The 23,688-nt window shown below is 39.7% G+C and overlaps 1 protein-coding gene across 1 annotated transcript in view; it reads left to right on the top strand.

Annotated features, from left to right (window-relative positions):
• The window catches only part of TAF4B (TATA-box binding protein associated factor 4b), a 116,181-nt gene that overhangs the window by 32,940 nt on the left and 59,553 nt on the right, over positions 1-23,688 (top strand). Inside the window, exons 4-10 of the mRNA XM_054017576.1 lie at positions 2,321-2,488; positions 2,589-2,711; positions 4,420-4,509; positions 12,198-12,704; positions 16,405-16,540; positions 17,187-17,292; positions 21,109-21,278. Of these exons, the coding sequence (XP_053873551.1) occupies positions 2,321-2,488; positions 2,589-2,711; positions 4,420-4,509; positions 12,198-12,704; positions 16,405-16,540; positions 17,187-17,292; positions 21,109-21,278 (1,300 nt within the window). The remainder of the gene's footprint in view (positions 1-2,320; positions 2,489-2,588; positions 2,712-4,419; positions 4,510-12,197; positions 12,705-16,404; positions 16,541-17,186; positions 17,293-21,108; positions 21,279-23,688) is intronic.

Genomic DNA, 23,688 nt, shown 5'->3' with positions numbered 1-23,688 from the left:
TTCAATTCTGCCATCCGTTTGCAGTTTGCATCTCTCTTCTGTTCAGTTTGTATTGTCAACATGTTTGGCCAGTTTTACATTTTTTTATAAGAAATACCTGACAAAGACGGACACATAGCGGTCTTTTACAAAGGGATGCTTAGAGGTATTTGGTTTAAAAAAAAAACCCCAAAACTCCTGGTCATCCTGTGAGTCTGACTAGACAAGATCACTGTCTGAAGAACAATAGGTGCTTTGTCTTCTTCAGAAGCAGCCTTATAGACTTCCAGTTTTCTAAAGGACCAATGTCTAAACACCACTGCGCTAAAGGGCAAATCATCCTGCCCTCTCTCAGAAATCCTGAATAAATTAGTGTAGTATAGAGGGGTCCTGCCACCACAGGACCATTTTCCCCCCTCCTGTTCCTGGCCCTGGAGCAACCAGTGGAGCATCTAAGCTTGTCTTGAACTGTCTTTGAGAAAGGAAAGAAGGGAGCCCAAGAGGCCTGTTCTGTAGCTATGTCATATTAACTAGTCAACCCAAAAAAATCAGCTTGCTAGCAATGGTATCAACAGCATCAGAAGACCATAGTCAGGAAGTCTGTCTTTGTCTGTCTACATACATACATACATAAAAAGCCTGGGGCCAGCAGCAAAAAAAAGGTTAATATGGAGAGATACAATGCTAAGCTAGTTTAGTTTAGCTTTTTCCTGTACTAAAACTACTGTAGTCCAATTGTGTGTAAAACTATTGGCACAACATATTCTGCAATAAATATTACCAACTCAATATTCCATCCAGTCTTCAAAGGTATTGTTCTTATTCTTTGATGTTTCAGCTCTTTTTTTCTTAAACCTCAAATCCCGTGCACCCCTCCCCGTTTCAGATTGTGCAGGCTGTTTGTCTCATTCTCCCCAGAAGGGATCACAAAATTGACTATCTAATTAGCATCATGCTGGGGTCCTGTCATTTCAAGACAGCAACTGCTCCGCATACGAACCTTTTCCAAATATGCAGGATAGATGCTACTAATACAAGATCTATCATTTATGTGAATTTCTCCATTACTTGAACTAAGAACGAGCATCGTGTCAGAGTAGTGGAGAAGATTGAGAGGCAGGTGATAGAATCTTATTCCCAAATATCAGTTTTTCTGGGGAAGGGGAAAGTAGACTTCCTGACCCCCCTCTCTTCAGCTTATAGAACACCGATCTTGTCTTGACCTATAAATATATCAGAACTCACAAGAGAGTAGCTCCAAAGCAACTTTTTTTTTAAACCCAAAACATTGCAACTTGACAGTTCTGTACTCTGTTCCTATCAGTCCTCTTTCCGTCCATCTGTTTCTGGGATTTTCTTGCCCAGTCGGCCTCCCTATGGCCATAGATCTGTTGAGCTGCATCCTTGGAAGAGACAGTGGTGGCAAAGATCTTGCAGAGAGCTGTTAAAGTATACCAGCAGCAGGAAGTTAAGCTGGCATGCTTTCTTGAAACTGCTTGCCTCTTCCATATCAGGTGGATCAGCTTGATGGTTGGCAGCTACCTGGAGACATGCCCACTTGCAGCAAAGAAATGAGAAGAGGAATTGAAGGAATGATCACATTTGTCATAAATTTAAATGTTAGTGCTTTTTGATTCTGAAAAGTGACCTCTTAAAACAGAGCCAATATAGCACCCCCTTACTCAGCAGGTCTGTACTTGGTATGTATCCAGTCATGCCTGCTTATTTCACTGAAAGATGAGTTTTTACTACTTTAGTCCTGTGTGCCACTGTAGAGGAAAGACAACTGTAGGTGAGTGAGCTGAATTCTATTCTTAACATAGCAGCAAGTGTTAAGTTCTAAGATCTTAAGTAGAAGCTGGCAATTGTATTATTTTAGTTTTTGCTACTCAGTCTTTCAGAATGGCATCCGGTGCTCCAACACAGTCCTAGACTATTGTATCCTAGACACTGTAGTGTAAGCTTTATACAATCGCAGCATCAGCTCACTCAAAAAAAAAAATTGTTGATTATCCTCACTTTTTTTATTCTGGAGAGCTCACAAGCAACAAGCTAAGACTGACCTTCTCCAACATTGATTGAAGAAACAGGGCTGTGATTTTTTTTCTCCTCTGTTTTGGCTAAATAAGATTAAATTGCAGTTACATAAAGCACATAACATTTAATGATAATTGTTGCAAGTTTAATGTCTGAGGCAGATGTGTTTTTGATAAATTTTTGTCCTGGTATGGTTTGACTTGGTGACTTAGGGAAAAATACTACTTACCTTTCCAACCTCACAAACATATGCCATATACTCCTAAAGTGTATCAGTTAAACAAGTGTTCATATCTCTTTTCAGCCAGCAGGTATAACTAACAGTGTTACGACAGTTACTGCTGTAAAACCTCCGGGTACTGGAACACCTGTAAAGCTTCCAGTTACAGGACCTCCTGCACCATCTGTCTCCCAAAAGGCAATCTCTGTCAAAGCAGAGGGCACAACAGTAGCACATCCCAACACTTCCACAGTAAGGCAAACAAGTAGTTTAAAATATTACTTTCTCTAAGCCGCTGAGGTTCAAAGTCAGTGCTGTGTCTAACTAAGTGTTTCCTGACTTCCACAACCAGGAAATGCTAGAGAATGTGAAGAAATGCAAGAATTTTCTTGCAACATTAATAAAGCTGGCATCTAGTGGACCTCAAGCCCCAGAAATGGGACAGAATGTGAAGAATCTGGTACAACATCTATTGGTAAGACTCTTTTTATTCACAATCTTCTTGTATCAATATTTAATACTTAAGGTATTGTATATGGAAAGCACTTTGCAAAGTTAGCTTATTCTCCCTCTCCACCACCATCACTACTTATGTTTTTTCTAATTATGCATTATGCATAAAAATTCATAAACATTACTTAGGTTGTCAAGTCAAGCACGCTAAAGCTAAGAAATACATGGGAAACCTGAATTCTGGCAACCTTAATTTAGCCCCTTCATGCATATGCATTATGATTCAGGCTTTAATTAGATGATCACATGCTATTTTTTCTACACAGAACCTTTGTCCTATTCAGTGCACAAGGTAATCTAATGGTTCTAGTATGTGGGATTGAGGGTTGAACTCAGTTGGTCTCGGGTTCTCCCTGATAGACATCTCCTCACAATTGACTTGTGGATGGATAGCTCCTCCCCTGTCTCCTCTTGTTCTCTACTCTGTCAGTTGCAGTGTCTTTAATTTTCTCTCCTCTTTTATGACTTTTTTTTTTTTTTTTTTGCAGTTGCTCATTTTTGCTCTTCTCTTGTGGTCCCACTTTAGAGACTACATGCCTCCTTTGGTGGCAGTGCCTGCCCTGGTTTTCATTGATCTATGCCTAGGGCCCTACCAAATTCCTGGTCCAATTGGTCAATTTCACAGTCATAGGATTTTAGAAATCGTAAATTTCATGATTTCAACTATTTAAATCTGCCAACAACCACCCGCTCTCCAGCTGCCCAGCTCTAAAGGCAGCACCGCCGCCTGCAGCAGCACAGAAGAAAGGGTGGCAATACTGCAGGACCCCCCTCCCCACCCCCCCCCACCCCCATAAATAAATAAATAACCTTGCGATCCCCCTGCAACTCCCTTTTGGGTCAGGACCACCAATTTGAGAAATGCTGGTCTCCCCCGTGAAATCTATATAGTATTGGGTAAAAGCACACAATACCAGATTTCACAGTCTGTGATGTTTTTCATGTCTGTGAATTTGGTAGGGCCCTATCTATGCCCAAGCTCAGTGAGACAAAACAAGCAACAGAATGGAAAAAAAAAATCTAAAATACTAGAACTGTCATTTGGTTAGTTGGCCTGTCCACTTTCAGATACCATTAGCCTCTGCAGAATATATAACTGAGCATTATAATGTTTATTTTTTGTATTGTTTTATAAGGGGCCTCTAAGTACTCTACTTTCATACATTGTATGTTTTACAGGAGAATTGCGTATAATTATTGAATTATCTTTTGAATTGTGCTTTTTAAGACCTTAGAAGTTGAGTCCACCTTGATCCATGTATAGATAAATTACCTTTATTTTACAGAAAATACAAAATTATATTAAACGGTATTTTTGCACAACATTGATAGTAATCAGAGGGGTCAACATATTTGTAAGTAACATTTCTCTTAGAAAGCACTTGCTGCCTGCTTGTAATGGGTGCTTGAGCCGTTATTGCTGTTAGATAACTGATCAGAGATGAAATGAAATTAATTCGGTAATACAGTATTTAATTTATAATATATCATCAGGTTTAAAAACATCACATGAATAAAAGCATTTGGGAATTCGGGAATTCAATAACTCCATGTGCCTTGGAATTCCAATTAATCGGATGCTTTTTCTTGCCTTTTTAGGTAGAATTTGATATTACTCCTATTTATGGTTGGATCAACTTCATATAAAAAGCTTTTCTTGTTCACTTTAGGAAGCAAAAATTGAACCAGAAGAATTTACAAAAAAGCTGTATGTTGAACTCAAGTCTTCTCCACAACCATATCTAGTTCCTTTCCTCAAGGTAAGTTTGTGTGGTGGTTCTGAAGTTTATAGTATACACTTTTTAAAAAAAAAAAAAATAGGTTTGTCATACAATATTAGTAGCTAATTTCAAAACCACTATCAAATCAAACTTTAGAAAAACATAGTTAGCAGGAAATATGCAACGATATTGTCTCTGTCAACCACTTCCTGACTAATCCCTTTCTTTTGGTTGTTACATCCCACTTCCAACATCACAAACTGTAAACTGTCTTTTTCCTTCAGTGACCCAACCAACTTTTAGTGTTTGGTCCAAAACTTACACTTTGTGCTTAATTTTTTTGTTTTTGTTTTATAAAACCTATGATCAATAGAGAGCTTTCAAAAATTAAAAAACAATTCTAATAAAAAGTTAGTTGTCTAATATTCAATTGTAGGGCTTGAAATGCATTGCAGTGCTAAGAACCTGATAGTGAAACGAAGTCAATTACTTCTGTTTGTTTCATTGTCTGAGCAGAGAGAAATGCAAAAGAAACTGAGCACAAATAGTTACAGATCAGATGGATTTGTAAAATTCTTTCACTATTAATCTAAAGTGATGATAGAGCAATATTTGTTTATAAGACTTTTTTTTAAAGTTACCATCTTATGTGTAGGGGCTAGAGGGCTAGTGCTTGACAGGCTTTTTATGAAATAGCTGTGACTTTGCTGCTATAGAAAGAATAAGCTATTTTTGTCCCTGCGCACAACTCCCACTATCTTACTGCTGTCAGGTAGCGGGATCTCTATTATAAATGAGTATCAGTAAAGTAAATAAGTTGCAGAATCGAATTTCAGTGAAGGACGTGGGTTTTGTATTAAAGAAGCCACAATGAAAATATACAACCTTTCAGTTCACTTATCAAAGTGCTTGCAGATCCAGTTTCCAGGGAGTGCAACAATAATACTTGTAGCCAAGAAAGCTAACCTATATAAAACATACCCCCTTCTTACAGAAATAACTTAGATCTTCCCAGAATTTATGCTTTCACTGATATAATTCTAGGATCTGTTCTTATTATATTTGGCACTAATTCTTGAAGAATCCTTCTGCAGCTGTTCTGAAACTTAATACCCAGTCAAACATAGTGAAAGTTGTAATCAGTTTGTAGAGCTGAATAAAGCTGTGTATTTAATTTCTGATGGAAAAAGAATAAAGATACTATCATAATATAATGAAATAAGTATTGCCTAGCTTTAGGTGCTATCCATAGTTAAACTATTTTTAAAAACTGGTTTTTACTTAAATTACACCAGGAACTGCCCAACCAGGATACTACAAGTCCTGAAAAAAAGTCCAGGACAACTCTAACCCCATTCAGCCAATTTGATCGAAAGCCCAATTGCTAATTTTTTATTAGCAGTGAATCATGTTCTCCCAAAGGGTTCATTCTATTATCAGGCAAAGATCTGACTTAAGTACTAAATCCAGTGAACACCTGCACCACTCATGAAAGCAGTTGTGTATCTCTGTGTACAGCTATACACACAGGCACTTAGGTCCAAATCTATTGTGTGCATGAGACTTCACAGAACTGTACCTGCCCACCTAGTATAGACATAATACAGAGCAAAGACCTCAAAACCTAGGGGATAATAGCGAAGTGGCAGAACTGGGTTAGAGGGAATGTGAGGATTGCCATCAGTTTGTCCTGCATATTGTAGTACTTTGGCTGCTGGTAACTTGTCAAATATTGAGCTGATACATATTTTTCAATGGCAACCTTCGAACTCCTTGTCAGTAAGCTTGTCTATTTCAGCCTGGAGTCCGTCAGTGCCACTGCACTCTACAGTGCTTAATGCAAAACTTGGCATTTGTGAGCTCTCAGTAATATAATCTGTCATTCCCATTTTTTCTTGATTTTTTTGTAATAACTTTTTCAAAGGCATTTAGACAGAATAAAGGCTTTCTGCAGTGGATTTACAGTGTGGGATTGTAAGCTTGTCCCATTACAGTAAAATATGCTATTACTTCATCTCTATTACTCTTTTTAGGACAGTTTCCTCTTATAGTAGAACCTCAGAGTTATGAACATCTCAGGAATGGAGATTGTTCATAACGCTGAACAAAACATGATGATTCTTTCATACGTTTACAACTGAACATTGATTTAATACAACTTTGAAACTTTACTATGCAGAAGAAAAATGCTCCTTTCCCTTTATTTTTTAATAGTTTACGTTTAACACAGTTAGTACTGTACTGTATTTGCTTTTTTTCGTGTCTGCTGCTGCCTGATTGAGTACGTCTGGTCCTATATGAGATGTGTGGTTGACTGGTCAGTTAGTAACTGAGGATCTACTGTATATAAATTCTCACTTCACAGCTTATGAAATGAACATAGCATAATAACTGGAATGTGCACTTCATTGCATATAGGCTGGTCTATGCTACAAAACTTTTCTTTGTTTGAACGCTGTCAAGAAGTGAGTTAGCTGACTTGCCAATCATGACTTTGCAGCCAGTACAGACCAGGCTTAATCATGTAGATGAAACCCTGAGGACTTCATCACAACTAGCTAACACAATGCTGAATAAAACTAGATTTGGTGAGAAGTACTCAGCAGAATGTGAATTGGCATAATCTAAAGCAGTTCTTAACATTAATGTTCAAACACAGTAAACTTTTGTATGGATACAAGCTGTTTCCAGTTTCTCATTTATTTCAGCTGTTACCTTTTTGTGCTTTTTAGATACAAATCTAAGCTTTTAAATTACTTTAGAAAGAGATCCCAAAAAAGTGTCAAGTATGCCATCACTCTTAAATGAGTAACGTACAAAAATGTCTTCATTGCTAACCCATTTTACTGTTCAGTGCGGATAGCAACACAGGCTAGGACAATGGTTCATTCTCAAATCAGTCATGGTGGATGAGCATTGCTGCATAAACTTTTGCCTACAGATGTGGTCTCAAGCATGGGATTTTTTTTTAAATGTTGTATGTTAAACACATACGTTGGAAAGTCAGAAAATTCTTAACTCACTTTTAAAGATGTAACTAATTATCCAAACAACCGTAACTTTACCCTATCTACCCATAATGCATCTGGCATGTAGGCTAGCTACATTTTTTCAGCTCAGGTCTTCAAGAAGTCCACAGCTGTAGTGTCTCTAAATGTCAGTATAATGTAACTTTGACTTGTACAAGTTTTACATAGCTTTTTAAAACTATATGGACTGAAAGATGGGAGCGTCTTCCTGTAGCTATTAATAGTAGATTCACTTTGTTTTAAGAATTAGGGCGGAGTTTAATCAATGAAGAAAACTGTATAGGTCTTTTGGATCATAAAACCATAAGAATGGCCATACTGGGTCAGATCAAAGGGCCATCTAGCCCAGTATCTTGTCTTCCAACAGTGGTAATGCCAGGTGCCCCAGAGGGAATGAACAGAACAGGTAATCATCAAGTGATCCATCTCCTGTCGCCCGTTCCTAGCTTCTGGCAAACAGAGGCTAGGGACACCATCCCTGCCCATCCTGGTTAGGTCCATCAATGGGTATTATCTTCTATGAATTTATCTAGTTCATTTTTGAACCCTGTTATAGTCTTGGCCTTCACAACATCCTCTGGCAAAGTGTTCCACAGGGTGACTGTGTGTTGTGTGAAAAAATACTTCCTTTTGTTTGTTTTAAACCTGCTCCCTATTAATTTCATTTGGTGGCCCCTAGTTCTTGTGTAATGAGAGAATAAATAGCACTTCCTTATTTACTTTCTCCACACCAGTCATGATTTTATAGACCTCTATCATATCCCCCTTTAGTTGTCTATCTTCCAAGCTGAAAAGTCCCAGTCTTATTAATCTCTCCTCATACAGCAGCTGTTCCATACCCCAAATTTTGTTTTCTGAACCTTTTCCAAAATATATATATTTTTTTGAGATGGAGCAACCACATCTGCACGCAGTATTCAAGATGTGGGCGTACCATGGATTTATATAGAGGCAATAAGATTTTCTGTCTTACCTATCCCTTTCTTAATGATTCCTAACATTCTATTTGCTTTTTTGACTGCTGCTGCACATTAGATGTTTTCAGAGAACTATCCACAATGACTCCAAGTTCTCTTTCTTGAGTGGTAACAGCTAATTTAGACCCCATTTTTTTATATGTGTAGTTGGGATTGTTTTCCAATGTGCATTACTTTGCATTTATCAACATTGAATTTCATCTGCCATTTTGTTGCCCAGTCACCCAGTTTTGAGAGATCCTTTTGTAGCTCTTCGCAGTCTGCCTGGGACTTAACCATCACAATTTTGTATCATCTGCAAATTTTGCCACCTCACTGTTTACCCATTTTTCCAGAGAATTTATGAATATATTGAATAGGATTGGGCCCAGTACAGACCCCTGGGGGGCACCACTATTTACTTTTCTCCACTGTGAAAACTGGCCATTTATTCCTACCTTGTGTTTCCTATCTTTTAACCTATTGCCGATCCATGAGAGAATCTTCCCACTCATCCCATGACTGCTTACTTTGCTTAAGAGCCTTTGGTGAGGGGCCTTGTCAAAGGCTTTCTGAAAATCTAAGTACACTATATTCACTGGCTCCCCCTTGTTCACATGCTTGTTGACCCTCTCAAAGAATTCTAGTAGATTGGTGAGGCGTGATTTCCCTTTACAAAAACCATGTTGACTATTCCCCAAGAAATTATGTTCATCTATGTGTCTGACTTTACTATAGTTTCAAGCATTTTGCCCGGTACTGAAGTCAGGCTTACCGGCCTGTAATTGCCGGGTCACCTCTGGAGCCCTTTTTAAAAATTGGCGTCACATTAGCTATACTCCAGTCATTTGGTACAGATGCTGATTTAAATGATAGGTTACAGACTACAGTTAGTAGTCCTGCAATTTCACATTTGAGTTCCTTCAGAACTCATGGCCGAATACTATTGTCCTAGTGATTTATTACTGTTTTATTTTATCAGTTTGTTACAAAACCACCTCCAATGACACCTCAATCTGGGACACCTGGGACAGTTCCTCAAATTTGTCACCTTAAAAAAAAAAAAAAAAAAAAAAAAAAAAAAGCTCAGGTTTGGGAATCTCCCTCGCATTCTCAACAGTGAAGACTGATGCAAAGAATTAATTTAATTTCTCTGCAATGGCCTTATTGTCCTTGAGTGCTCCTTTAGCATCCTAATCGTCCAGTGGCCCAACTGATTGTTTAGCAGGCTTCCTGCTTCTGAGGCACTTAAAAAAATTTGTTTGCTATTACTTTTTGAGTCTTTGGTTAGCTGTACTTCAAATTCTTTTTTGGTCTTCCTAATTATATTTTTACACTTAATTTGCCAGAGTTTATGCTCCTTTCTATTTTTCTAGTCTCTGAAACCTCAAGCAGAGAAGAGCAACAAAAATGATTAAAGGTCTAGAAAACATGACCTATGAGGGAAGATTGAAAAAATTGGGTTTGTTTAGTCTGTAGAAGCGAAGACAACAGTTTTCAACTACATAAAAGGTTGTTACAAGGAAGAGGGAGAAAAATTGTTCTTAACCTCTGAGGATAGGACAAGAAGCAATGGGCTTAAATTGCAGCAAGGGCGGTTTAGGTTGGACATTAGGAAAAACTTCCTAACTGTCAGAGTGGTTAAGCACTGGAATAAATTGCCTATGGTTGTGGAATCTCCATCATTGGGGATTTTTAAGTAGGGCTTTGGAGCGGAGCCCGGAGCTGGAGCAGCTCTGGAGCAGTGGAGCTGCAGGTTTTGCCTGGAGCTGGAGCAGTGCCGGAGCACAGCTCCAAAGCCCTGTTTTTAAAAGCAGGTTCGACAAACACCTGTCAGGGATGGTCTAGATAATACTTAATCCTGCCTTGAGTGCAGGGGACTGGATTAGATGACCTCTCAAGATCCCTTCCAGTTCTATGATTGTAACCACCAAAAGGTGAAAAGTAGCCAGACATCTCAATTTGTTAGCATAATCCTCTTGTTAATAGTTAGAGATTATCTATACTTAATTTACAAATTACCCTCCCCTATGCTTACAATATACTAGCATAATTAAAGCAGCAACCTCCCCTAGTATGGGTGCAGTTGTACAATAGTGCTTATACCTCTATAGTCCTTTCCCTCCCCCCAGCTCCCTCAACTGGAAAAAGCTATAACGTATAAGGCACCTTTATACAGATGCAATTGCATCTACACTAGTGCTTTTGCCAGTGTAACAATGTTGGCAAAAAATCAAAACCCTAACTAACCCAAGTAATGTCAGTAAGACTTAAGTGTAGACCAGGCTTTAGACTCTCACAATGAGCAAGGTTATGCCTTATGATGGGAGGCAAAGCAAATAAACATAAGATGCTAAATATACTAATTGAAGACAGAAATCATATTGAAATATTAAGCCTTATTATATGGTAATCATTCTAACAAGTAATAGTAATGCCCCCTTGTATGCTAGTTGCACATGCCACTTAAGTGAATGCTTTACACCTTTTGTTTTTTAAAGGAAAACTGATTTGCAAGTAGACTAGAGCAAAAACTTGAATACTTTTTAAACTAAATGATGAAGCTCACTTATGTGCGATAGTGGAAGCATATATTAAAATTTGCATAATTAGGTGATCCCTTAGAAAGAGAAACTTCCACTGGCTGCTTTCTTTGAAGTTCTCATTAAAAGTTTGAGACATTTACTAAGATGATTTATCAGGATCTAATTTAGGAAATCTGAACCAAATACACCAGCCAACAAAGCAGATAATGCATTATTCTGACTTAAAATTAAATATGTGCAACTCGAGTAAGAAGTAAGGTAAATTTTTTGTCCGCTAATTTTGGAGAATAAAGAATAGTAGGGCTATTCCCTTCCAGTATGAAGTTAACACTTTATTGGACCCCAACATTTTATAAATGATTAAAATGTGCTATAAATGACACTTCATATATGAACAATATCCGAATTGGACTGAATGGGCATATTTCACTACAGGAAGTGTAAAACTGAATATGGGTGAATCGGAGGCCTTGGCTACACTGGCAATTCACAGCGCTGCACTTGCTGTGCTCAGGGGTGTGAAAAACACCCCCCCCCCCCGAGCGCAGCGAGTGCAGCGCTGTAAAGCGCCAGTGTAATCAGCGCCTGCAGCGCTGCACGCTCGCTCGCAGCACTGCAAGCTATTCCCCTCGGAGAGGTGGAGTACTTGTAGCGCTGCGAGAGAGCTCTCGCAGCGCTGGCGGCGCGACTACACTCGTGCTTCACAGCGCTGTGAATCCGCGAGTGTAGCCAAGGCCTTAGACTTTGTCAGAGAATTTTGTTTCTGTATAAGAGATTTAATGGAATAAACACAATGCCATGAATAAGCTGCTGTTTTTTGAAACAAAGATCAAAAGCAGTGTAATTATATTATTCTCATTGTGAAACATGGACTGCAGCCTAGTTACTAAATGAAAGGTAACTAATTAAAAGGAAACTTTAATTAATTGAATATCAGATGGGCTTTATTCCATGGAGGGGGAAGCAGTGGATAACTTCTGACTATTGCACATTGTATGCTAGTAACTATTGTATTATGCATGCTGTTTTGTTTTGTTGTTTTGACAGCAATTGTATGTAATTCTGAATAACAAACTTATGGTCTTCCTCATGAAACAAGATTAACTTTGAAAAATTAGTTGAAAAGTAATGTAGTTCTTAAACTTGCAAAAGGTATTCACAATATTATGATCGCTGCTGTCTTTCTGTTTTTCTAGAAAAGTATGCTTGCCCTACGGCAGCTAATGCCCAATGCCCAGAGTTTTATCCAGCAGTGTATTCAGCAGCAGGCTACAACCCAAGCAGCTGTTTCTACCTGTATCTCTGCAGCACCAACTTCCTCCACAGTCATGACCACCTCAGCTCTGGGAACAACCTCCCTTCAGCCCATAAAACCAGTCCCTTCTTCTGCAGTGGTCACAGGCTCTCAGACTGTAAAACCAGTCCCCTCCACAATGGTGACAGCAGCAGCAGCCTCCCTCCAGACTGTGAAACCAGTGACAGCCCCTCTTCAACCTGCAAATCCAGTCCCCACGTCTGCAGTGGCAACAACCTCTCTCCAGGCTGTGAAACCTGTCTTTGCATCTGCAGTGGCGACCACGACAACCCCTCTTAAGCCTATGAAATCAGTCATTGGGACACCTATCAGTATTAAAATTACACAGCCCAGCTCTATTGTGGCACAGTCAGTCCATGCTCAACAGGCAGTTAGAGTGAAACAGCTGGTAAGATTAAACTTCTCTGCCTTTGTCTTCAGATCTAAGATTGTGCTTTTTGATCTAAAGTTGTATAAATGTTTAGATAAGTGTATTCCGCCATGAGTTAATGGGCTACTTCAGGTTTCCCTGAGACATTGTTCTGTTATGCTTGATAAATTAAATATATTGCCTCTGAGTATTATGGTTTGCAGCTGTTTTAACACGTAAGGGAGAGCAAGTGTAGTGATGAAGACACCTTACTGCTAATTAATGTTCTAATTCACAAATCTTGGTATTGTCAAGTAGTTGTAGTTAACATGAGCGGAGGGTTTGTTTTGGGATCTGATCTTGCAGGGTATGCTAATTGCCCCAACAGGATTTGAGGGGGGGGGTCTCAGCTCCTGACTTCTAATGCTGTCACGGTTATTCCATAGCAAAAAGAGGGAGAATTTTTTCTTTAGCAGGAAAAAAAAAAAAACCAAGTGTCGGTATAGCTGAATGCCCTAATAGGTGTTCTGCTGAAGATTTCAGTCCTTAGGCAGAGAGACAGTCTAGAGGTGAGGGAGTCCTGTCTCCATGTTAAAGATTCTGTCCAGGGTTTTTCCTAGAAGTATTGATACTGTGGATTGTAGTGTGGATTCCTGTTCACTGCAGACTGAACTGAAATCTGCAAACTAACTCATGTAGAAGTACATGGTGCTTTCAGAACTAAGTGGCTAAATTATTTTAGTAAGCTCCTGTCTCTGTTTTTTTAGTATTATAAAAGAAACTCAACTAATTATTAAAATGACCAAAGAATAATGTTTGAAGAGCGAGATTCTCTTTATCTCTGAGTTTCTTGTCCAGCCCTGGGTCTTCAACAGTATGTGTGTTGGGTTTTTGGTTATTTTTAGCGCAAGGTACATAAACTATCCAGTGTGATATCATTTAAGGAGAAGCTCCAATATTAACTTTTTCTCAAGAATCTTAACTAAGGAGAAGCCTTAGAAAAATGCATCACAGATACCCTAAATACAGGGGCATTTTGAGGCCAATTTGGCTAATTGTTTAGGGCACTCACCTGAGATATTAGAGACCCAGGTTCAATTCCTCCCTCTGCTTGATGTGGCACAGGGATTTGAACTTGCCTCCCTCCCTTCTTGGTGAAAGTCCTAACCATGGGGCTACAGTGTATTTGGAAGGGGCGGGGACTGTCTCAATCTCTCCTGTTTAAATTGTTCCACTTCTTATGCACTCAATATTTATTGTATCAAGGAGTTGAACTTGGGTGTCCTACTTCCCATGTGAGTGCCTTAACCAGTGTATAGTCATAATTCATTCTCTTAATTTATTCATTTAGTTATTGTAACACCCATATGAGGAGATATAATCATTTGGGGTAGGCGGGGGGCGGGGGCTCAACCCCGAGGTTAAACTATTTGCCCACTCATCAGGGAGTCAAGTTACATCCAGCACAGACTTCGAGTTCCTAGTTGTGTCTAGTGCTCAGACCTCTAGACTCTGGCTATTTCAAAGGTCTGGCCCTTCCTGAGAAAGGTGAACGGGTGAAGTTAGCCTATTGCTTTTTAACTTGGCCATTTAAATAGCTTCTACTATGGGGCTAAGCTGTTTATGAAATATGACACTTATACGCCCCTCTGGGGAGTAGGACCAGGCCTCCCCTGCATGCATAAAATGAAATTCCCAAAAAATAAGGTATGAAAAATAAACAATTTCACAGGGCTCTGTTTATATCCTGGTTTTCTTGCCTGCTTTGTCAACCTCTGCGCTGCTGCTGGCTGCCATTCTGCTGACCAAGGCACGAAGGTGCCACAAGTACTCCAGTCCTTTAGCATGTGCAAGGTCCTGAAAAATGTGGAGGTTCAGCTTCTTACACAGCTAGTGTATTTTTGCAGTCCTTCCAGCAGGGTCTCCTTTCTGAAGTTTCTCAGTAACACTACTTAATTGGCTAACGGGGTTGTTACCTGCTCTTCCTCTCCATCTCATACATCCCAGCACTTCCAGCCCTGAGAGCAGGAGACAGGGTGGAGACTTGTCTTTCTACTGCCAGCACATCCTTTATACTTCTGGTCAGGAGCAGAGGAAGTGCCCTAAAAGTGGGGGGAGGGGGACCCAGGTGCCTGAACTGTGGCCCCGCCTCCACCTATGTGCTTCCTCTTCCCCTGAGCCCCCGCCCTGCATTACTCGCCCTTATGGCCAGTAAAAAGTGGGAGAGCCATGGCCTCTTGGCCCCTGCCCTGTTCCGGGACCCCTGCTTCTGGTCAATTGATCCATTCTCTTCTGGTGGTTCTGCCATATCCCACTCTTTACATCAACTCTTTTAGATGCAACACTTCTGATTAACAGGCTTTTTCTGAAGGAGAGGCTTTTTTACCCCCTCTTTTGTCCTATTATCCACCTCTCCTTATGTGCCAGGTTGGGAGGGCTTGAGAGCCCACTCTTCCGTCTGAGCTCCAATGTCCACCTTGCAATTTTTAGTGCTCTAGCTCTGGCCCTGCTAGCATGAGTCAGTCTGCCTGTGCTGGGACACTCGCTCCCAGCTGCAGTGTGGACGTACTGTCTGTGTCTTGGTGGAAAAATCTTACAATTTGTTCTTGGTCTTCTTTGTTTTTAAAAAAAAATCACTTCTATTCCATATCATCTGCAAAGATCTAGATTAGAAGTTGCAAGCCAGATTCCATTGGCAAGGAAAGCTACGTTCGCAGAGTAACTAATAAAACTTTTGCTTGCTTATGTCAGACTTCATCAGCTGCTCTGAGTGAGAGGAAACAGTGATGCGTCTGGAAAACGTTTGTATGTGGCTTTGAAAAGTGAAGTCTCATGTAGGTGCTGTTAATGTAGCATCAAAATCCCGCTAACCAGGTCTTATTTAAATACCCGTCTAACAAAAATGCCCCTGAAAAGCGAACCAAAACAATCTATTTGAACATAAGAATTGCCATACGGGGTCAGACCAATTTGGTACAACACAACTCTCCTTTACCGTTGTTGTTGCAGCACGCCCAAGAGGTGCTTATGATTTTCTGCTCTTTATCTTGTATAAACTCCAATGCATGCAATGCAAGTGTTGCTGGATAGTACTTGTCAGTCACAGCAGAAGTATGGACTTGAGGGGTTCTCTAATGTATTAAAAACTAGTTTATGCAGGAAAAAAATTGTTTTCAAATTTCATCTGTACTAACACTTTCGTAGATGCATATAGTCTTTCGCTATCTATATGTATAAAGACAATTTAAGAACTAGTTATGAAACGCATTGTCTGTGAATTAAAAAATGCTGCCTTTCTTTTGAATCGTGTGTGTTAGTTTGAATCCATATAGCAACAAGTTCAATCTTCTATTGATAGCCCTTAATGCCAATTTCATTTATCAAAGAGTTAAGGCCTTTGGTGCAATGAATTATATGATATTAGGAAACTGTTCTGATACAGCCATTGAAAATAGGCAACATGACTAGGGGTGAGATGTCTGTTGTCCAAACAGTTTTAACACTCCAAACAAGTCAGTGTTGCTAACTACAAATTTGAACAACTGGTAGGCTTACTTGTCCTGTCAAGACAAAAAATATATTTGAAGTTTCATGAGTATGATGTATTTCTTAAAGTGAAAGCTAGACATGCATGCATGCATGTCCCCGAGCAGTTTTGGTTGAATGAGCATTTTGATAGGATTCATGTCTCTCTATATTTAGCTCTTTCCATGTTTGATATTGGATATACTGTTTCCAGGTAGTCCAGCAGCCATCAGGAGGCATTGTTAAACAAGTGGCCACGCTTCCACAAACAGCAACACTGACTCTCCAGAAACCTGGCGAAAAAAGGATGCCATTAAATGCACTAATTCAGACTAACCAGTTTCCTGCAGGTAGGGATGGACTTCTGCATTTTGGGTTTTTTTTGTTTTCTTTTAAACACGAAGGTGGGGAAATGCTTCATTGTAACATTAGATATTAGAATGACAGTGAAGGGACAAGGGAAATAGTGTATTCAAACCAGGCAATTATGGTAAAATTATATGGGTGTCTTTCGAAGTTGCTTGGAACTGTATACTTAGAGCCTTGGGCGTACTCTATCCATCACCTTGCCTGTTGAGAAATCATTTCACTTAAAAGATAGGTAGTTTTACTATTTTGAGTACTCGAAGTATGCTCATTCCAGCAAATTGATGCTGCTTCCATAAACTCTTTTTGGTGCTTCATTATATTAAGTGAGACTTCTGCTGATACTAGTAAATTTTGGTTTTAGTTTTGTCTCAGCTCATTCCCGCAGTGGGATATGTGACACTACATAGGTTAGCAATAAGATGGCGAAACACCGTTTCATTAGGTGTGGGGGAATATTGAATTTGTTAGCCTTGCAAAATATGTAGAACATAATACTTGTGAGTGTCTGGTTTCCAAATGGATATAATTGGTTCTTCAGCCTGCAACAAAGACTTTTGTTTAGAATATGTACTGAATAAGCAGTCATCTTTCTTGGATTTTCATTGTGGCATGTTGATGTTTTTTTAGGTTCCTTTCTGAAACAAATTACACTGCCAGGAAACAAAATTCTGTCGCTTCAAGCATCTCCTGTTCAGAAAAGTAAAATAAAAGAGAATGGAACAACAGCCTTCAGGTAAAAATAAACAAAGTCGGAAGTTTGTGTGGCTGAAGGAAACAAGACTTCAACAAAAGGAACAGACAGCAATATAGATACGGGGAATGATGCCGCAATAAATAATTTAGAGGCTTCTGATGGATCTCTTAATGATGCAGTGGGGGGAAGAACCTAAAAACATTGACCTGAAAATTGAGAGACTTGGATTAATTGTATGGGAATTGTACTGTTGGGTCTGGATTTTTATCAGCATTCTATTTATCACAGTGTTGGCCTTATAACTTTGTGTATTAATGATGATGCTTTTATAGTGAGGAGGCATGTCAGTGCTTTGCCGTATGAGATGAGCATTAAGTAGCTTATCGCACTGTTATCTTTTGTCAGATAGTTGGGGTTAAACTGAAAATGACCTCTGCTCAGTCCAAATAGCCAGATACCATTGAACTGTAATTTGGGCTGCACTGGTAACCTCCTAATACAGCTGGGAGCTTTTAAGGAATCTCTTGTTACCTCCTCTTAGATATTTGTTCCTTTTAGTTAGAGGTAAAAGTCTCCAGCAAAATACCTGGCCCTTTAGATCACTACAATTCTTAGAGTTTAGTCCCAGTAACTCATTAAATTTCAGAACTACAAAATCAGTTTTCTTGAAAATCAATATTGGAACAGAAGTGAAGACGGAGACTACCAAAAGCAGTTCCACTTCCCACTTAAATAGGACTTGAACCTAGGGGCTGCAGAGGGCTTCCTATGCTGCCATTCCTGCCCTCTCAATTTTTGCAGGTGCAAGGTGCTGGGGAGAGCCTGTGGGTCCTGGCTGCAGAGCAGAGACCCATGGCTAGGACTCTCCTCTGCCCTGCTGGGACCCTGCAGCCTTGCCTGCATCTTGTGCCTGCAGGGATCAGATGTCGTTAGCTTGGTGGCAGTGCAGGGACAGCCCTGCTCCCTCCCATGACAGCAGGTCTTCAGGGGGCTCCTCACGCTGCCATGAGAGCCATTCAATGTCAGGGTGGCCTCCCCCATGGCCGAGGGTGTCTGCTCTATTATCCGAACACCACCTTTGTTCTGCGTGCTGGGATTCAGATAATGTGGGGGTTTAGATAATAGGATTTCAGAAAATCATGAGTATACAGTATATGCCAATGGCCCCTGTTTTTACAATAGATGCCATGGAACAATTGAGTGCCCTGGAACTACTGCGCACATTTTTCAAGAAAACACCTGAGAAATATTTCTTTAACAATTGAAATCATCTCCACTTTTAATGTTGGCACTTCCCTTTTCGTTTTTCCTGTTACGTTATCATCCCTGCACTAAAAAGCTCTTACAGAATTGAAATAAATAAATAAGTGTGTGTGTGTGTGTGTGTGTGTGTGTATATATATATATGTGTATATATATATATAAACGGTTCTATAGGTATTTGTAACTATATTAACCATAGACCACTGCACAAATAGACAGTCCTCCCCAAATACTGATGTGAAAAGATGGGCCTTGACACTTGTCTGAAAGGCTAACAGATTTGGACCCTATCAGACAAAGGATAGGAGCAAGAAACCACTGTTGAGGGGCCTTCACAGAACGCATTGCTGGCAGCTGTTTGCATTTGTTGGTCTCACTCTGACATCTAAGAGTGCTCGTAGAATTCTTGCTCACTCTTCAGGTTGCTTCTTTCTCTCTACCAAGCTTATCAGTCTCACCTTGGTAGAATTTAAAGGCCATATGCTTATTTCGATTAGTAGCCCAGGGTCAGTATAATGTAGGATAGATTTAAGTGTTCCTTTCTAGCCTTCAGTAAAATAGAGTAAATAAAAGATTGAATAAGAGGAAAACAGGCATAGTCAAACACCAGAGGGTGCCAGAGACTCACTTTTTGTTTAATATATTCAAGTTCACACAGTGAAGTACATCTACATTGCATGACTTTCATTTCCCTTTTAACAAATGTTGTGAGAATCTCAACTTCAAGTAGAGATAAGCAGAGAACAGCATGTATGTGTAATTTTTTTTGCCAATGTACTGGTGGACTGATAGCATCCGAAGAAGTGGGCTCTAGTCCACGAAAGCTTATGCTCTAATAAATTTGTTAGTCTCTAAGGTGCCACAAGTACTCCTGTTCTTCTTTTTGCGGATACAGACTAACACGGCTGTTACTCTGAAACTTATCTTTAGCCATGTACTTCTGACCAGTAAAAGGGCTGTTTCTCAGGGATTCAACACAATACCTAGTATAAAAGGGTTAAGAGAAATTACTGTGGAAAAGTATTGCTGTTTTTTTATATATAGATGTTGTCATGCCAAGTCTTCCAGTTCGACCACTACATGGAATAACTTGAAAATACTTCAGGGTGATAGCCAGAATCTAACTTCTGATAGCTATATTGTGTGAGTGCCTTTAACTTTCAACTGGAGTTCATTACATAGTGCCCTACTTGAAATAAATTAATGGAATGTATCATAGAAACTAGTAATTGGCAGGACTATTTAGAGAAATGGATACATCAGTAGAGCTACACTACATGAGGAAAACCATGTTATAATTTAGCCAAATATTCTGTCAGTCCCTTACTTGAGCACTGAACTACAAGTTAAATGAGAAAAAGTGTCATTTGGACTAAGTAGTATGAAATGTTACCGGAGATGCAAGTTTTTCTTTAGAACCCATCCTTGAAGGATCTAAGCACCACATTTCAGCATGAACTTCTGTTAAGTCCTCTGGTGGCTTAATGTGTATGCTGTATTAATAAAATTTGTTAGTCTCTAAGGTGCCACAAGTACTCCTGTTCTTCTTTTTGCAGATACAGACTAACACGGCTGCTACTCTGAAAGCTGTATTAATAGGTACACTGACTACATAACCCCCTTTACAGGCTGGTCCATGGTGGTAGCTGTAATTATACCACAGTGGGATCACAGCAGCCAAAGATTCTGTGGTCATTAGGAAGAGGGGAATTGGAGTGTACTTGTGAAGATCAATTAGCACTCAATTACCAGGCATTGAAGGCCTAATTTGCACATTTCCTGAAAGATTAAGAATTCTATTCTGCTAATACATTATGAATACACTCTTGAAATTACTCAACAGCTACTGGTGAGTAGAGGGAGGAAACGTCAGTGGTGACTTTAGTTTTAAACTAACTGTTCTGATAATTCTGGGCTTTAGCCCTTTTCTTAATTACATTGAATTGGCGTACAAGTCTGTCAGCCGCTTAAGAATAAATTAAACGGGTTTGAGTATCTGTTAGCCTCCTTTTCCCTAAACAAATTATGTAGAAACTGCCTAGCTGGAAAAATAGTCAAATGAAAAGGGGCAGAAACTGCACTGAATACTGAAGATACAGTAGAACCTCAGAGTTACGAACACCAGAGTTATGAACTGCCCAGTCAATCACAGACCTCATTTGGAATCCAAAGTATGCAATCAGGCAGCAGCAGAGACAAAAAAAGTAAATACAGTACCATGTTAAATGTAAACTAAAAAAAGGGGAAGTTTAAAAATTTTTTTTGACAAGATAAGGAAAGTTTCTGTGCTTCTTTCATTTGAATTCAGATAGTTAAAAGCAGCATTTTTCTTCTTCATAGGACAGTTTCAAAGCTGTATTAAGTCAATGTTCAGTTGTAAACTTTTGAAAGAACAATCAATAATGTTTTGTTCAGTGTTACGAACAACCTCCATTCCAAAGGTGTTCTGTAGTAGACTGTTTGCCCACTGATGCATAGGGATGATTATATACAGGTAGTTTACACTTGTATATAAAACTGGTCACCAATACAAAAGGCTCTTTCAGGATGTGATGGAAAGAACAAAATAATAATTGGCTTTCTTTCTGGTAGAGACGAAGATGACATCAATGATGTGACTTCTATGGCTGGAGTCAACCTAAGTGAAGAGAATGCATGCATCTTGGCAACAAATTCTGAAGTGGTCGGTACACTGATCCGATCTTGTGCAGATGAGCCATTTCTCTCCTCAGAGGCTTTGCAAAAGAAGATCTTAGACATAGGTGAGACCAAAGCATCCGTAATTGGCATTCTGGGCTCAATGATTGCATCGAACAATTTTCACGCTTTTAAAAAATGAAATTAGAATGTATTGTAATCTCATACTGAGTTCATAAATCTCTGTTTAGTCTGGAAAACAAGACAGCTATACTTCTTTATTTGAACTTCTAATCAGGAAATCTGTCCTAAACATTTTTGGGTGGGTTTTTTAAAAATAAACCAAAGAAGAAATGCTCCAACAGCAGCAAAGGCATGAACAGAAGGTGTGAACCTTTTTAATTATGATTGTGAACTGTAATAGGTACTGCACAGTATCGGTTACCCACAGGCATATTGGAACGGGATGTTGGTTAGTCAGCTTTCTACCGATGCAGCCCGTAACATAGGAAAGTATGAATAATTGCCTTCCTTCCCCCAACCCAGTGACCGCTCTCAAGCTCTGAAATCTCACTATTAAATATGTACTACTTACACAAGTGTTACAGATTCTGCTCATATGATCAGAAGTAAACCCATACTGGCTTATACACAGGAAACAGATCTGTTTAGTAGGAAGGTGACATTCCAACATACTCCTTTTTCAGTGTCTTCAGGGCCCTTGATAATCTTGAAAGCTGTTTCAGAAATAGCAATCTTGTTGGCATGCATGGATGCTAAAAACTACTGCTTTCCCTTGAGACCTCTTCCTCAGACCATTTTTGCTTCAATGCCTGCAAGAACTCGGCTCACATTTTAAAGAGCTGGGCTGAGGGCAGTTGGGGCAAGACTATATCTTAAGTATGTATTTTTATTTATGTATTTATGGATAATATTGGGAGCGTATACCAAGAGTGCATATATTTAAAAACTTGATTGTCTCTCCTCCCCCAACCTCAGCCTATGTCTACAATACAGCCGGGATCGACTCTCTGAGATTGATCCACCTGCGGTCAATTTAGCGGGTCTAGTGAGGACTCGCCAAATTGACAGCAGATCGCTCTCCAGTTGACCCCCGTCGACCCCCCATGGTGTAGACCCGCGGTAACTCAACCTAAGATACTTCGACTCCAGCTACATTATTCACATAGCTGGAGTTGCGTAGTGTAGGTTGACTTACCACGGTAATGTAGACATAGCCTGTGTTAGATTGTTTGCTGCAGAGAGCGCACATTTGTACAGCACCTAGCAGAATGAGGTCCTAATCCTGAAGTTTTTTTTGTTGAAGAATTACCACTTTTAAGTCTGTTATTGAATGACCAGAGAGATTGAAGTGTTCTCCTACTGGTTTTTGAATGTTATGATTCCTGATATTAGATTTGTGTCCATTTATTCTTTTGCGGAGGGACTGTCCGGTTTGGCCAATGTACATGGCAGAGGGGCATTGCTGGCACATGATGGCGAATATCACATTGGTAGATGTGCAGGTGAACGAGCCCGGGATGGTGTGGCTGATGTGGTTAGGTCCTATGATGGCGTCCCTTGAATAGATGTGAATAGAGTTGGCACCGGGGTTTGTAACAGGGTTTGGTTCCTGAGTTGGTGTTTTTGTTGTGTGGTGTGTAGTTGCTGGTGAGTATTTGTTTCAGGTTGGGGGGCTGTCTGTAGGTCTGTGAGAGTGAGGGATTGTCCTTCAGGATAGGTTGGACACAAATCTGACATCAGGAATCATAACATTCAAAAACCAGTAGGAGAACACTTCAGTCTCTCTGGTCACTCAATAACAGACTTAAAAGTGGCAATTCTTCAACAAAAAAAACTTCAAAAACACTCCAACATGAAACTGCAGAACTGGAATTAATTTGCAAACTGGATACCATCAGATTAGGCCTGAATAGACTGGGAGTGGTTGGGTCATTATAAAACCTAAACTTAATTTCCCCATTACTAATTTCTCCCTACTGTTACTCTCACCTTCTTGTCAACTGTCTGTAATGGGCCACTCTCTTACCACTTCAAAAGTTATTTTTCCTCCTTTGGTATCCTGCTGTTAATTGATTTATCTTGTTAGACTGACCTCACACTTGGTAAAGCAACCCCCATCCTTTCACGTATTTATACCTGCTCCTGTATTTTTCACTTCATGTATCTGATGATCCATGTAGCCCATGGAAGCTTATGCCCAAATACAGTGGTTAGTCTCTAAGGTGCCACAAGGACTCCTCGTTGTTTTTACTGATATCAGCATTGGTTATCAGTAGCTAAACTGTGCTGTCTGTTTAAAAAGAAGTCAGGGTTGTCCAGGTACCTATGTGTAGATGTGCTGACATATTGTGTCAACCACAGGAATACTTCTCTTTGGCTATCCGCAACTGGTTGCAGAGGTGACACTTAGCTTCGGGTGTACGGCCCAAGCAGCTTTGCTCAAAGCTGTCTCTCTTTTCGATATCAGCTGTTGAAATATGGAGAGAGGCAGTAGGGCTCATCAGGGAACAG

The sequence above is a fragment of the Malaclemys terrapin genome, chromosome 2 (assembly GCF_027887155.1).
Source record: "Malaclemys terrapin pileata isolate rMalTer1 chromosome 2, rMalTer1.hap1, whole genome shotgun sequence".
Classification (NCBI taxonomy): Eukaryota; Metazoa; Chordata; order Testudines; family Emydidae; genus Malaclemys; species Malaclemys terrapin.
Note: the sequence above shows the minus strand (reverse complement) of the source record. Positions and strands in the feature narration are given on the sequence as shown.